At 38.7% G+C, this 13,294-nt stretch overlaps 1 protein-coding gene across 1 annotated transcript in view; it reads left to right on the top strand.

Moving 5' to 3' along the window:
- LOC306866881 (SH3 and multiple ankyrin repeat domains protein 2-like) overlaps positions 1-13,294 on the top strand; it is a gene marked incomplete at its 5' end in the record, with an annotated part of 95,239 nt that overhangs the window by 33,614 nt on the left and 48,331 nt on the right. Inside the window, one exon of the mRNA XM_079412299.1 lies at positions 6,049-6,400. Within this exon, the coding sequence (XP_079268425.1) occupies positions 6,049-6,400 (352 nt within the window). The remainder of the gene's footprint in view (positions 1-6,048; positions 6,401-13,294) is intronic.

Here is a 13,294-nt window from a genome sequence, read left to right as displayed (position 1 = left end):
TCCTTATACATCTGGGTAACAGCTCTGACATAAACACAGAGATTCCATCAGCAGAATTTGGGAATCAACAGGCTTCCGGATGTTTCAATCTCAGGGAAAGAAACCTTTGACGAAACGAACCAGTTGGCCAGCTGTGTGCCGATATGGTTTTCATAAGGTTTTGATTGAACAATCTTCAATAGTTGCACAGTTTGTCGTTTCGTCTAAAGCGTCACTCAGGGAGGAAATAGGATTGGCTTGTTATTTTCATGCGCATAGTAGCAGGGGATCTAGTAATTACATGTCACATGTTAGACCACAGCGGAGGGCACGGTGTCAGAGCTTTGATCTTCACAAATTCCAACCGTGTGCGTTTTTAAACTCCATCGAAATCCATTGGGTTTTGTTTGTTTATGTGCTGCGGCCTCCATGCCTATATGTTTAAAACAAGCACTGTAGTTATGTATGTAAATGGACATCCCATTTAATGCCACACGGAGGTTGCCATGGTTCCCGGATCCACACAATAATTGGCTTAAGGGATGTGAGTTTGCCTTGTGCGCACTTGTCGCGGTTGAGAAGCCAAGGAGGTCTCAGAGCCTGGCTTATTATCGACTTACTTGTTAAAGCATATGAAATGGCGCTGATTTCAAAGAGCACTCAAATATTGTGTGAATTATGGGAAGATATGCATGTACTGTATGCATGAACACGTGCAAATGCACACACACACGCACGCTCATATTGCATTCCGCCAGTCTATATTAGATATTGGGGCCGCTGGGAAATATAATACACCGTCTTGAGTTTTAATCATGGTTTATAAACAAGACCAAATTCAAAGCATGACAGAGTGATGGATTTCAGCTCACCACCCAAGTTCAAACCTACGCCAGCTTCCATCGAATAGGTTGAGCTCTTTGGTTCGAGATACGGTTTCAAGTGCAATTTAATGACTATTGATTTAATGAGACTGTGGATACCAGCTGCGGAGGCCCGGCGGAATTGTTTTTTACGTATAAAGAGTCCTTAATTGGGTGAAAATGTCTATTCATCTTCAGCTCCGCTCTGGATGGGCGAAGGATTTAGAAATTGCTGACACATATGAAAGGATGTTTTCTTTATCAGGAAAGATTAATCAAAGCAACCCAAGCAAGGGCGATCGGCACTTTTCTGTAAGGCTGGGTTTGTTAATGGTGTGAGAGAAGAGAAGAAGAACGAGAAGAAAGCAAAAGGAAAGAGGAGACCGTCCATAGAGAGTTAACTCACAGGGTTTGCGTTGGGTTATTTTAAAGTGGAGCTCGTTTTATTTTGAAACATGGCCATATCATAACCGCTCCCTGAAAACACATTCACAGCTCCCACTGGGAAATAGTTTCAAACGATTTTGTTGCTTACGGTGTTATTACTTGTGTGTGAGTTGAGTTAGATTTGAGAAGGTGTCAGGTTTGTCATTTTGCTGGCTCATTAGACCACAGAGATGGAATTGAGATTTCTAATGATGATGACAAATTATGTTGGATTTACTGTTCCGCTCTGTCCATCCCTGCTATATACAAGTTATCTAATCAGCAGTGTACATTGGGAGACATACAGTGAGGTCCAAAAAATCATTAGACCATATTGAAAATGTTTTTTTTTTAATAAGGAAAAAAAAAGATTTTAGTGTTTCCAAAAAGCGTGATATGTGATAATGCAGAACTGATTAAATAAAAAAAGTTTGAACATTGGTAACAAACGTAAAGCAGTGCAATTTTAGTATATTTATAAATATTTTAAATGAGCTTTTATTTGATATTTTCAGTGATCATTTGAATTTTAATTTAAGTTTTAATAATTGTGTGATTTTGTAATTTTGTTTTGTAAAGTTGGCAACACCAAAGCTCCAAAAGTATCAAGTATCAAGGTCTTATGAAGAACCTGTGTGCTCGAAACGTCACACGTTATGCAAAAGGTTTTTAAATAAGTTTTTGATACTTTTGGAGCTTTGGTGTTGCCGACTTTACCGTTTTTTTAAGTCGAGCACCCATTTGAAATTGATGTGCGTGCTTTTGTTTGCATTCTTGTCATTTTTATTATCATGTTTTTATCTCTAAATAGTACTTCAGCTTATTTCAGTTATTTGGCTATGGCAACAGTTCTCATATTCATTTAAGTTTTTTTTTTTAGGTTTAAGTTTTCATCTGATATTTATATTTAATTATTTCAATTAACGAAAATTACTTGAACAGTTTTAGTTTTAGTTAACTATAACAACACTGTTGGGAAATCAGTTATTGCTTAACAAATCTAAACAATTTGTGAATAAATTTCCGAATTAATTAATTTTCATTTATTTATTTATCATAAATTAATTTTTGTGGATAATCAGGTTTTGCGCAAACTTATGAAGTTCATGTCAGTTTGAATACTGCTATCATTAAAGCAGCAGTCCAAACCAAATTCTGAAGTTCATGTTTATTTTTAAATTGAACTTTTCGCTCATTTTTATGCTGTAATTCTTTTTTTTTTTTTTTATTCTAAAGCAAAATGTAAGGATCTGAACTAGTGGTTTCAGACTTTGGGATCCCTCTGTATATTTATCAACTCCATATCCATATATATATATATATGCTGACGACATCATACCCTGACACAGATTTTAATATGCAAGAATTCCTTCCTTCTTGTTTCCTCAAAGATCTTTTTTTTATCTCATGCCTGAAAATGGGAGGAGGGGATAAAAAGAGAGAGAGGGAAAGAGAGCTTGAGAGGCAATTGTGAATTGCTAGTGTGAAAGGACAGCCCACATACATGGGTAACGGGAGAATTCACAACCCGGAAACTTGCACTGACTAATTTAGACATCCATCCCTGGGTTGCTTAGCAACACTCGGGGGCTTGATTCCCATACAGCTGTTTTTCGGCGAGCCAACAAGGGTTAAAATCCCTAATCAATAACACCTTCTCATTGTCGCGAGTTAATTCGAGCCTCTTGATTGCATGTTCGGTGGGTGGTCGTCAGCAATTTTTAAAAACCCTTCTAATGATATCGCGAGCCACTGATGGGCCGAACTTGAAGAATTTTGGGGCAACTGGGTTTATCTCAGTACTTTGTGTCATAATGGTGGTGTTTTGAATCAAATTATCTCAGCATGGTCTTGTCATCCAGCTGATTCAACAACACACTCCAATCAGTCTTCTGCCTGGAATCCAAGCAGGAGGAGGCTTGTACTGATAGTACAGTGAATGATTTGGTGGTGGGGAGAGAGTGATGTAGAGGAAGAGAGATAGAGAGAGAAAAGGGGGCGGGGCAAAACGGAAAGAAACTGAGACAGAGCGAGAGCGTTAGTGTGTATGTATGTGTGTCATCGAGAGAGCGAGCAAGCGAGCGAAGAAACGTGCGAGGCTTGTGCACTCTGTCGTTTCCTCTCGCAGTCACAGACGGCATCATGTGGAGCGAGCACTGTCACCACAGTGCTTGCCTTCTCTGTAACCCTCTCCGTTGTGCTTCACTGACCGAGGAACCCCAGTCCAGGAGAACCTGACCTTCTGTTTCCAAGTTCCTCAAGGCGAAACGGACATTCCAAGGGAGTTATTGAGCAATAAACTTAGAGGAGATATGAAGTCTTTACTGAATGCCTTCAAGAAAGAAGGTAAGAGGTGATCTTTTGGGTTTTTGAGGGTCTAGAGCAGGGGTCTCCAGACTTTTGGTGACTTCTGTTCCATGGGATTAGTGCTCAGAACTCCAGCCTTAGAGCTACACGGTGTTCTGACTTTTCTTAGGTGTGGAAAAGTCTTTGAGTTCTATCATGTATTATGACAGATTATAACAAAAGTTGAATCTCAAGAGTGAATTAGTCTGAGGTGGAGAGAACATCACTTTGAGAGTCATTTCCATCTGCAAGGAATTCAATCAACTTCATGCTGTGAATTTTTAACCTTCTTGGATTTTCTAAGACTTCCTCAATGTATGTGTTCTACCTTTCCTACAGTTTCATTTATTGGAATTGGTGCATTTTATGTTTAGAATGTTGCTGTTGGAATGTAGAAACTTTGATTTAATTTGTTTGAAGGAAATGACTGTTTCACCAGAGTTCCAAAACCAATGTTTTCCGGCAGCCAGTGTGCTTGTAATGTCATCGTCTTCAGTTGGTGCACAAAAAACCCTGTTTGTTGTGCTTTATGGGGCCGCCCATATGAACCATGTAGTTTTTTCCCCCCGTTGTGACATTATCAATGTCGGCTTCTTTTAATTGGCTTGTTTCATGTGGCATCACCTGCCACATCTTTGGGGACTGGGTGTATTTCTTCACGGCTTGGGGGTTGGGTTTGTACATTATTGCTGTAATGAGCACATACAGTAGCCTTTTAAATAATGAACAGGAGCATATGTACCTCTGAGACTGTTTGTCATAACCGTCATCCAATGAAAACCTTTCATGACAGTGAAGGTGATCTAACTGCTCCAGGTTGCCATTACGTCAGCACATTAATGAACAAGCGGAGACTGATGTGTGTTTAGCAGCATAATTCTCCTCTATGCTTCTCCTGTTTTTTTTTCAGAATATATTTATAGCATTTGTCTCACCCAGCAAGTGATATCTAGTTCATGTGTGAACTGTGTCTTTCAGCGGCCTGGTGTTTCTGAGAAACAAGCTCCTTTGGATAAACATCTTCCTGAACCACCTTTAATATGGCAGTGGATAAATAATAATAGGCATTCATCATGCATATACAGTGCGAACAGTGAACTCAAGGGATTTCCCTAGGCCCAATAAGGGGGGTGTTGTGGAGATATAGGCTTCATCTGGCCCTGAAATGTGTGCATATTACTTAGGAACCACAGAAGTTGGCTGCTGTGGGTGTATGTCTCTGGAGACCAGAGTGATCAGCTTAGTCTTGCTGTTTAAGAAACAAAAAACACTTTGTTTGCGGTATTAAAGGAGTATTAAGATGTAACTTTGTTGATTTCCGCAAGAAATGCATTTGACTCATCTCTCAGTTTGGAAAAAAAAGTCTATTGGGCACTGAAGTATAAGTTAAAGCTGAATTTCTTCTTTTTTTTTGCATTACTAGCAACACCAAACTGCTTGTTTTTCAGACAGGTTTCCCAAACAGTCTGCCATTGGTCAGCCTTGTCTGCCATTGGTCAAAACTTCTTATCAAAACAAAACTTTTGAACAGTAGTGTAAGATTGAAAAAATGGCAAACTTTAGCTTTAAAGATATGACACTATTTCACAACACATTTAAGTCCAGTAAGCCGGGTAACTTTTTGTGTGATACCCTTAAGGATATTAAAAAGTGATATTTTCGCCAAGTTTCTGTTTACTTGGAGCAAACTATACCCAGAGGAATTACATTAGTAAATGATAAAATCCATTGACCTAGAAAAGTAATTCTACCTCAAAAAGGATGATTTACTATTTTTACATATCAACTAATGTCCATTTTTCAATTAAACATTACTGAATAATTCATAGAATCCACCAGTATTACTGTTCTTAAATGCTTTCCGTTTGCAAATACCTATTTTGTGTCTGTTTTTATTAACTGAGGGACGAGTTGAAACTATTGTTTATTGTTAGTCCACGTTAGCTATTGAATGAACTAAAATGAAAGTGTTAAACATAATTGTAAAATGTTAACAAATTATTATCTTATTTAACCAGGATTTTTTTTTCTTTAACTAGAAATTGACTATTGGATTTAGATGTGCAACATTGATTTGATCTGAGTTCTGACAGCTCATGACATAAATTCAACAGCAACTAATTTATTAATTAATTCAATAAATGAGCATCAAACTGGGTGATTGTGAACTTGACGAGCAGACAGTGTTCGGTCTTTTAATGTGACAAAGTTCTTTGTATGTAGTAGGAAGCTGAAGCACAGTCTAGCAGCTTGTACTTGAACACTCGTTACAGTGCTCTAATTATTGCAACTTTCAATGGAATGAAGGACACCTAAAAAAGCTGATCTACTTTGACGCAGACGGAGTAGTTGAAAGTCCATTTCACACTTTGTATAAACAGTCTTTCCTGTTCTATTTATGTAATCACTCTCTTTGTCTCTGTATCTTTCCCAGTGCCTTTTCGGGAGGCACCGACAGGCACGGGTCGGAGCAGGCCGCTGCAGCAAACACCGGCGCAGCACCAGGGTAGGAGCACTCTTGCCGCCCCACGCGTGCTGCTCCGCTCCAACAGCGACAATAACCTGAACGTCAACAAGCTACCGCTGGACCGTTCTCGCTCGCCCTCTCCTGCCGCCTCTCCCCTGCGCAGCCTCTCGCCCCGCCACCCCCAGCAGATGCAGAACAGCCCCAATGGCACGGTGAAGACCATGGCCCGGGGGGGACGCTCCACCCGAAGCCGCTCCCCTTCCCTGGGCCGACTAGGGGAGGGAGACACCCGGAGACAGACCCCTCAGCGCCACAGCAGGTCAGTGGCTGTCCCAGAAGGGAGCAATGGGACTTGAGGACAACTGTCTCTGTGTCCATGTCTGACAATGTGTCCAGTTTTGTGTGAGTCCCTCATGTCCGGGCTGGAATGTGTCCCTTTCTGTAAGGACAAAGTTGTTTTTATCTATTGAAACCAGAGGCACTACTGTATTTATGGCAGATCTGTGTTATTTTTATAAGGCCATGTGTGGATGCAAATAGGTCAAGTGCTGGGAATTGGTCTATGGGATATGGACTGGACCGCAGAGATGCCTGGCTTTTCAAAAAGGTTATTTTTGGAGTTTTCAGGACATTAGATCCACAGTTAAAGGATTAGTTCATTTCTAGAATAAAAATGTCCTGATAATTTATTCAACCCCATGTCATCAAAGATGTTTGTGTCTTTTTTTCTTCAGTCGCAAAGCAATAAAATTTGAGGAAAACGTTTCAGGATTTTTCTCCATAGAGTGGACTTAAATGGTGGCCAATGGGTTGAAGGTCCAAACTGCCGTATCAATGCTGCTTCAAAGGGCTCTACACGATCCCAGCAGAGGAATAAGGGTCTTATCTAGTGAAACGATTGGTCATTTAAAAAAATAAATAAACTTTTTAACCACAAATGTCCTCTCACGTTGGAAATGTCATGCGTGACGTAGGCGGAAATACCGACCCAGTGTTTTCAAAGCAAACGTGCAAAGAAACTCAAACACCCTTTACAAAAAAGGTAAAATAACGATGTCGGCCAATTTGGAAGTTGGAAGAGAAAATTAGAAGTTTTTCGCTCTAACCTACCTTTTTGAACCGATGTACACAGACGAAGAACTAACCACATGTTGCCATTCCAACATTATTACGTAATGCATGAAGTCACACATTTGTGGTTAAAAAGTATATAATTTGTTTTGTTTTTTTAGAAAATGGCCATTCGTTTTGTTAGATAAGACCCTTATTCTTTGTCTGGGATCGTGTAGAGCCCTTTGAAGCTGCATTGAAACTGCAATTTGGACCTTCAACCCGCTGATCTCCATTGAAGTCCACTGTATAGAGAAAAATCCTGGAATATTTTCCTCAAAAACGTAATTTCTTTGCGACTGAAGAAAGAAAGACATGAACATCTTGGATGACATGGGCCCATTCACACTATAACCTTTCTAATGAAATTGTTAAAAATCATTCACACCTCAAATGTAATTATAACGAAACAGAGGAACAGTATCAGTGGAATCACTTTCAGAATATTTTTTTTTCCAGTTGTTGAATGCTTGAAAACTTTGAAGGCAAATCAGAATCCACCTAACTAAAAAGAGCTTGAGCATTTGAAGAGGCAGATGGCGTAATTGCAGTGCATGTTAATAAGAAAGAGAGCATTAATGTCTGGTGTTTTTGACGATGATATGTGACCCTGGACCACAAAACCAATCTTAAGTCGCTGGGGTATATTTGTAGTAATATCCAAAAATACATTGTATGGGTCAAAATTATCCATTTTTCTTTTATGCCAAAAATAATTTTAATTAATATAGAATATTAATTAAAGATCATGTTCTATGAAGATATTTAGTGAATTTCCTACTGTAAATATCTCAAAACTTAATTTTTGATTAGTAATATGCATTGCTGAGAACTTCATTTTCTCAGTATTTAGATTTTTTTGCACCCTCAGATTCCAGATTTTCAAATAGTAGTATCTCAGCCAAATATTGTCCGATCCTAACAAACCGTACATCAATGGAATGCTTATATTTTCAGCAAATTTAAAAAAATTTACACTTATGACTGGTTTTGTGGTCCAGGGTCACATATGTAGTTACTGTATTGTTATCGTTCTTGGTGTGAATGGGCCTTTAGATGTCTGTTTATGTGTCTTTCAGAGATGGAAATTGAGTCGTAAAAATGGCTTTGAGGCTCAACTTACCAAATGACTTTCTTTCTTCTGCGAAATACAGAAGATATTTTGAAGGATGTTTTAACTGTTTTAGTCCATGCAGTGGAAAGTCAGCGGTGTTCAAAACAAAAAACCATACAGGTTTTGAATGAGATGAGGGTGAATAAATGATGACAGAATTTTAATTTCTGGGTGAACTATTCCTTCAATACAATTTAATACAGGCGTTAGATACTGAGGATGTTTAGTGGGAGGTAAAACACATACCATAAGTATACATTTGTTGAGGAAAACAAGAAGAAATATCTTATTGAGTGAATATTTAATATGTAAACGTTGTTCAGTGTTTTTTTTTTTTAAGTGAACAGCTCTCCCCTCTGTGACTTATTGAATAATGAATAAACTATTAATTTTTAAAGTGCATTGTAGAGTTAGAAGACTATTTTGAATCCTCCTATAGTTTTTTTTTACACAAGTATGACATTTATATAAGGGCAATTTTTTAAAATAATACATATTGAAAAATATTTTTAAATAATTAGTATGCACCTGTGAGTTTTTATAAAAGTAAAAGGATAGATCATCCAAAAATGAAAATTCTGTTCTGTTTTCTCACCCTCATGTCTTTCCGAATTTTTTATTTTTGCACAAAATTATTCAACGTTTTCAGAACACTTGGTATGGGATATTCATATTACTTTTATAGTGCTTTTACTTCCTTTTTGACACTTAAAAGCCTCATTGTCCAATTAATGTTATTATAATGAAAAGAGCAGCTAGAACATTCTTCAAAATGTCTCCTACTTTTGTTCACAAAAGAAAAGTTTAGAACTACATGAGGGTGAATAGACAAAGACAAAATTTATATTACAGCATATAGACAACTATGTGAATTTAGCGTTGAATGGTACCTATGAAACCCATGCGGTTTGCTCATAGCCTTGAAAAGAAACAGCGGCAAATATTTAAACATTTGTCAGTAAAATAACCCAAGCAGCCAGGGTTTGGTTGCATTTACAATGCGGCATGCACCTGATCCAGGATGGGTTTGGACAGACGACAGGGCTGTTGTTTTTTTTAGCTCTATGACTTTGGGTGCAGAATCGCAAAATACAAAGATGCAATATGGAGACTTGGCAAACAATTAGGCCACAGCGAGAGACAAGAATCTGCTCAGAAAGATAGAGAGCATGTTTGTGTGTGGCCATGCATATATATATTTCCCTGTGAGTGAATGTATGCGCGGGTGCTCGTCATGTAGTGAAAGTTCAGCGTGCACGTGTGCATGAGTGTGTGCGTCTGCGCGCATGCATGTGTGTCGGTGGGTGTGCGAATCTTGTCACTCAACAGGGGTTCTAGCGCGAGAACAGGCTCGGTACAGTAAGTGGGCCAGGCCAATTACTCACTTCCACTGCAAAAACTCCTCTAATTAGATGTCATTTTAAAAAGGAATAATTAACTCCTCTGGTATTTGACCCTGTTCTCCTCTCGTTTCTCACGCTACAGCCTATATAGATTGGTTTGTTGTGCTAGACGTGTTTTACGGTGGCATTTCCACTGCCGATGCAGGCCAGCCTAAATAAAAACAGACAACAACCGAAAATAAAGACTACACATCTGGTCTTTTGGCTCCAAAAGCGGGGTCTTCGATTCCAGCTAGTGCCAGTGTTGAACCCGTGGAAATATCATTGGCTTCCGTGCCTGCATGTGTGGCTCAAATGGAACGCTATTCCTTAGTTACAGCAGCAGTTGCTATGGCTGTGTCCGTATGGTGTGTGTACATGTGTGAGTGTGTCACTTTCGGTCGGTGTCTATGTGTTTTCTATGTGGCTTCTACTCCGTGGTGTATTAGACAATGTGGCTGCTCTTCAGAGGCTCAGAATGGAAGCGAAGCAGATGTAGTCAGTTGTAGCGTCATATTGCCATTTGTCAACCGCTATAAACAAGGGAAATACGAGACGCTCTGTCTTGTGCCAGTAAAGGTCATGTTGTAGAAACACCATGCCGCTTGTTCAGAGTTGTTTTGAAGATCTACCCATGTAAACAAGTGCTGTGGTATTTACATTTAAGTTCTTCAAGATTTTTCAAGCTGCTTCCAAGAATACTATAGTACTACAATAAATAGTATCTAAAAGACATGTAATGGACAATGGTATTTTGTACATGGGACTTTGTGGTACTTTTAGTGTAAAAATTAAGAAGAACATGCATTTGACTGATGAAACCGGGGGAATGCATATTTCATCACATACATATCATATATTTATATAAGATAGATATATATTATTACTATAAAGTACACACACACACACACACACACACACACACACACATTTGTTTCTGTAAATTGTGGGGACTTTCCATAGACTTCTATTACTGACCAAACAATATTTTCTATCCCCTAACTGTAAACCTACCCCTTACAGAAAAGCTGTTTGCAGAAGCTTTTCATACACACACACACACACACACACACACACACTCATACAGACATATTCATTAGAGAGCGAGAGATATTACTACTATATTTACATACAGTTATTCTTGAAGTTTTTACTTTTTGTCATTAAAAATTAACAGCTCCGTTCATAGAGTCTTAGTGTATTGCTTTGGACAAGTTGAATTACAGTTTTGTTAGATATACATCCCGTAGCCTGAACCCTACAGTATAGCTTGCAACATGCTAATCAAATAAACAATATGCACAGCCAGACCCCGGTAAAATTACCAGTGTTTAATGAACTCCTACAGCGTTAAATGAAGCCCGATTTAGATTGAGCTAAGTTTAACTCTATAGCTGTCAATATAAACATAATTTCACTGTACGAATGCGCAGCTGCGTGCTAGCCAAGTGTTTGCTGTAGCAGCTATTTTGCCACTGTGGTCATATTTTGATTGCTGCATCAAAATCTTCAAGATGCTGAGACCTTATTTCCTTCAAGCTTGATTAAAAATAGACCTGTGGATGTGACTGTACGTGCAGCGCTTGAACAGATTTCTAATACTTACTGGCCTTGTTTCCTTCCTCCCTGTTTTGCATAAATACCTCAGCCCACATTAACTCTTTTTTGCTTTTTTTACCAAAAATAAGATGCGAAGCGCAGTTTATGTAATTGTCTTTGGATGAAGCTGGATAAGAAAGCTTCGCTGCTCGGTTTTGACAGCTAGTTACATTGGCAGACCGGTTGGCTGCCATAGGCGGTGCTCTAAATGAGTAAGCCACTCATTTGTGGTTTGCTGAAATATGCTTGTTTTTCTCCAGCTGGTGTAGATTCTGTACGTGAGGCCATTTGAAAGTCGATTATTAGACATCGGCAAGCGATATGAGCAAATTAGGATATTGTTTTTGTTATGTGCTTATTCTTGTCACTACAGTAGGTGGCGAGTAAGTGATATTACGGTATATTTGATGCTCAAAATGGTGTTGTGATATATTTTTTTTGTGATTTTCAGCACAAATTTGATTGGCTGAGAGTTAATTTTGCGGCGCTGTGCAGCCTATTTAGTTTGCTCTTAGAATGTGGCACAATGTGCTGTTTGCATCATATTTCATATGGTTATTTTCTCACAGCTGTTGGAGGTTTTGTTACCACTTTTTGGTATTCTCCATTCATCATCACAATTTCCGCACATTTTTTATTTTAAAGTAATAAACCAGGTGGATCTGTTTAGGACTGTTTAGCATGTAAACACTTTTCGGGGCTCCAAAAAAAGCACATCACATCTGTATCATCTTCGTCAGGCTTTATTACGTACGAAGGCTAATCTGGGTGTGTTGACTTTGGGTGTGACATTGAGAGGTTCTCAGTGGAGGCTTAAAAAAAAGCTGGAGGCACGTAGAGGGCATATGTAGGTGCTTTGTCCCAATTTCACCTGCTCCTATAGGCTGAAGTCGCCAGATGCCACGGGACCTTGAGAGGTGGTAGGGCATGTCATGTGTGAACAGGAAGTTGCTTATATGATGCCATACGATTTTTATACTGACAGCAAGGACAGCTGTGTTTCATAATGGCAGAATTCGGGTTTGTGAATACACTACATACAGTGTGTGTGTGTGTGTGTGTGTGTGTGTGTATATATATATATATATATATAAGGAGAAAAAATATTAAGCTTTTTCTTTTCTTTTTTTTTTGCTTTTTTATTATCATTATTATTTTAAGCCATCCGAAATTGCTTTGCATTTGGCCTCCTGTGAAGCAAGGCTTGCATTTATATGTTAAACTGAAAGCAGGGGAAATAAGACTTTTAAGGATATGTGCCTCTGAGATTATGCATGTCATCTGAAAACTGGATGTTCTTTTGCAGCGAGAGTTTCAATGCTATTTTTAGGTCCATCGCGCCCTCATTAACACCTTCATTAACAACATCGTCGGGACTTTAATGTCAGCATTTTTCTGGAGAACAAGTTTTTTTTTGGATATGAGCCGTCTGCTCCCACTGAGTGGATGAAGTTACACTCTGAGTCACTTCAGGACAGGGGTCAGCTGCTTTTCAGAGGTGATGTTACCTGTGAGCCGTCGCTAGATAAATTAATGATTCAGCCTGGCCCTGGGCTAGACTCAAAATTTCTGCTTGTAAGACGCAACTCTAGGAGCACATCTTGGCTTTAATGTAAATCTATGGTGTCTATCCAGCAGAGGGAGCCCTTATACTTGTAATAGCTGTGGTCTAGTATACTAGTGTGCCTCAATGCTTACCATAGACATTGCTTGACTCTATTTTAGTAGGCCTTAGCCTTCATCTAAGCCCCTTTAAAAATGTGGTTAGATGTTTGTGAACTCTCTTCATGTTTGCAGTAGTAAAGCATCTGAGAGTATTTATGCCTGAATCCTCACCTTAATAAACATTGTTAGCTTTATATTTATGTGTGTGTGTGTGTGTGTGTGTGTGTGTGTGTGTATAAATAATAAATGATTCAGTTCTAAAAGCTTAGTTGTTTGTTTATTTGAACCCAAACAGTGACCATATAGTAACAGTAATATAAATGTTTAAGAACACTATATCAGA

This window comes from Barbus barbus, assembly GCF_936440315.1.
Source record: "Barbus barbus genome assembly, chromosome: 48".
Lineage (NCBI taxonomy): Eukaryota > Metazoa > Chordata > Actinopteri > Cypriniformes > Cyprinidae > Barbus > Barbus barbus.
This window is presented reverse-complemented; position numbering and strand designations above follow the sequence as displayed.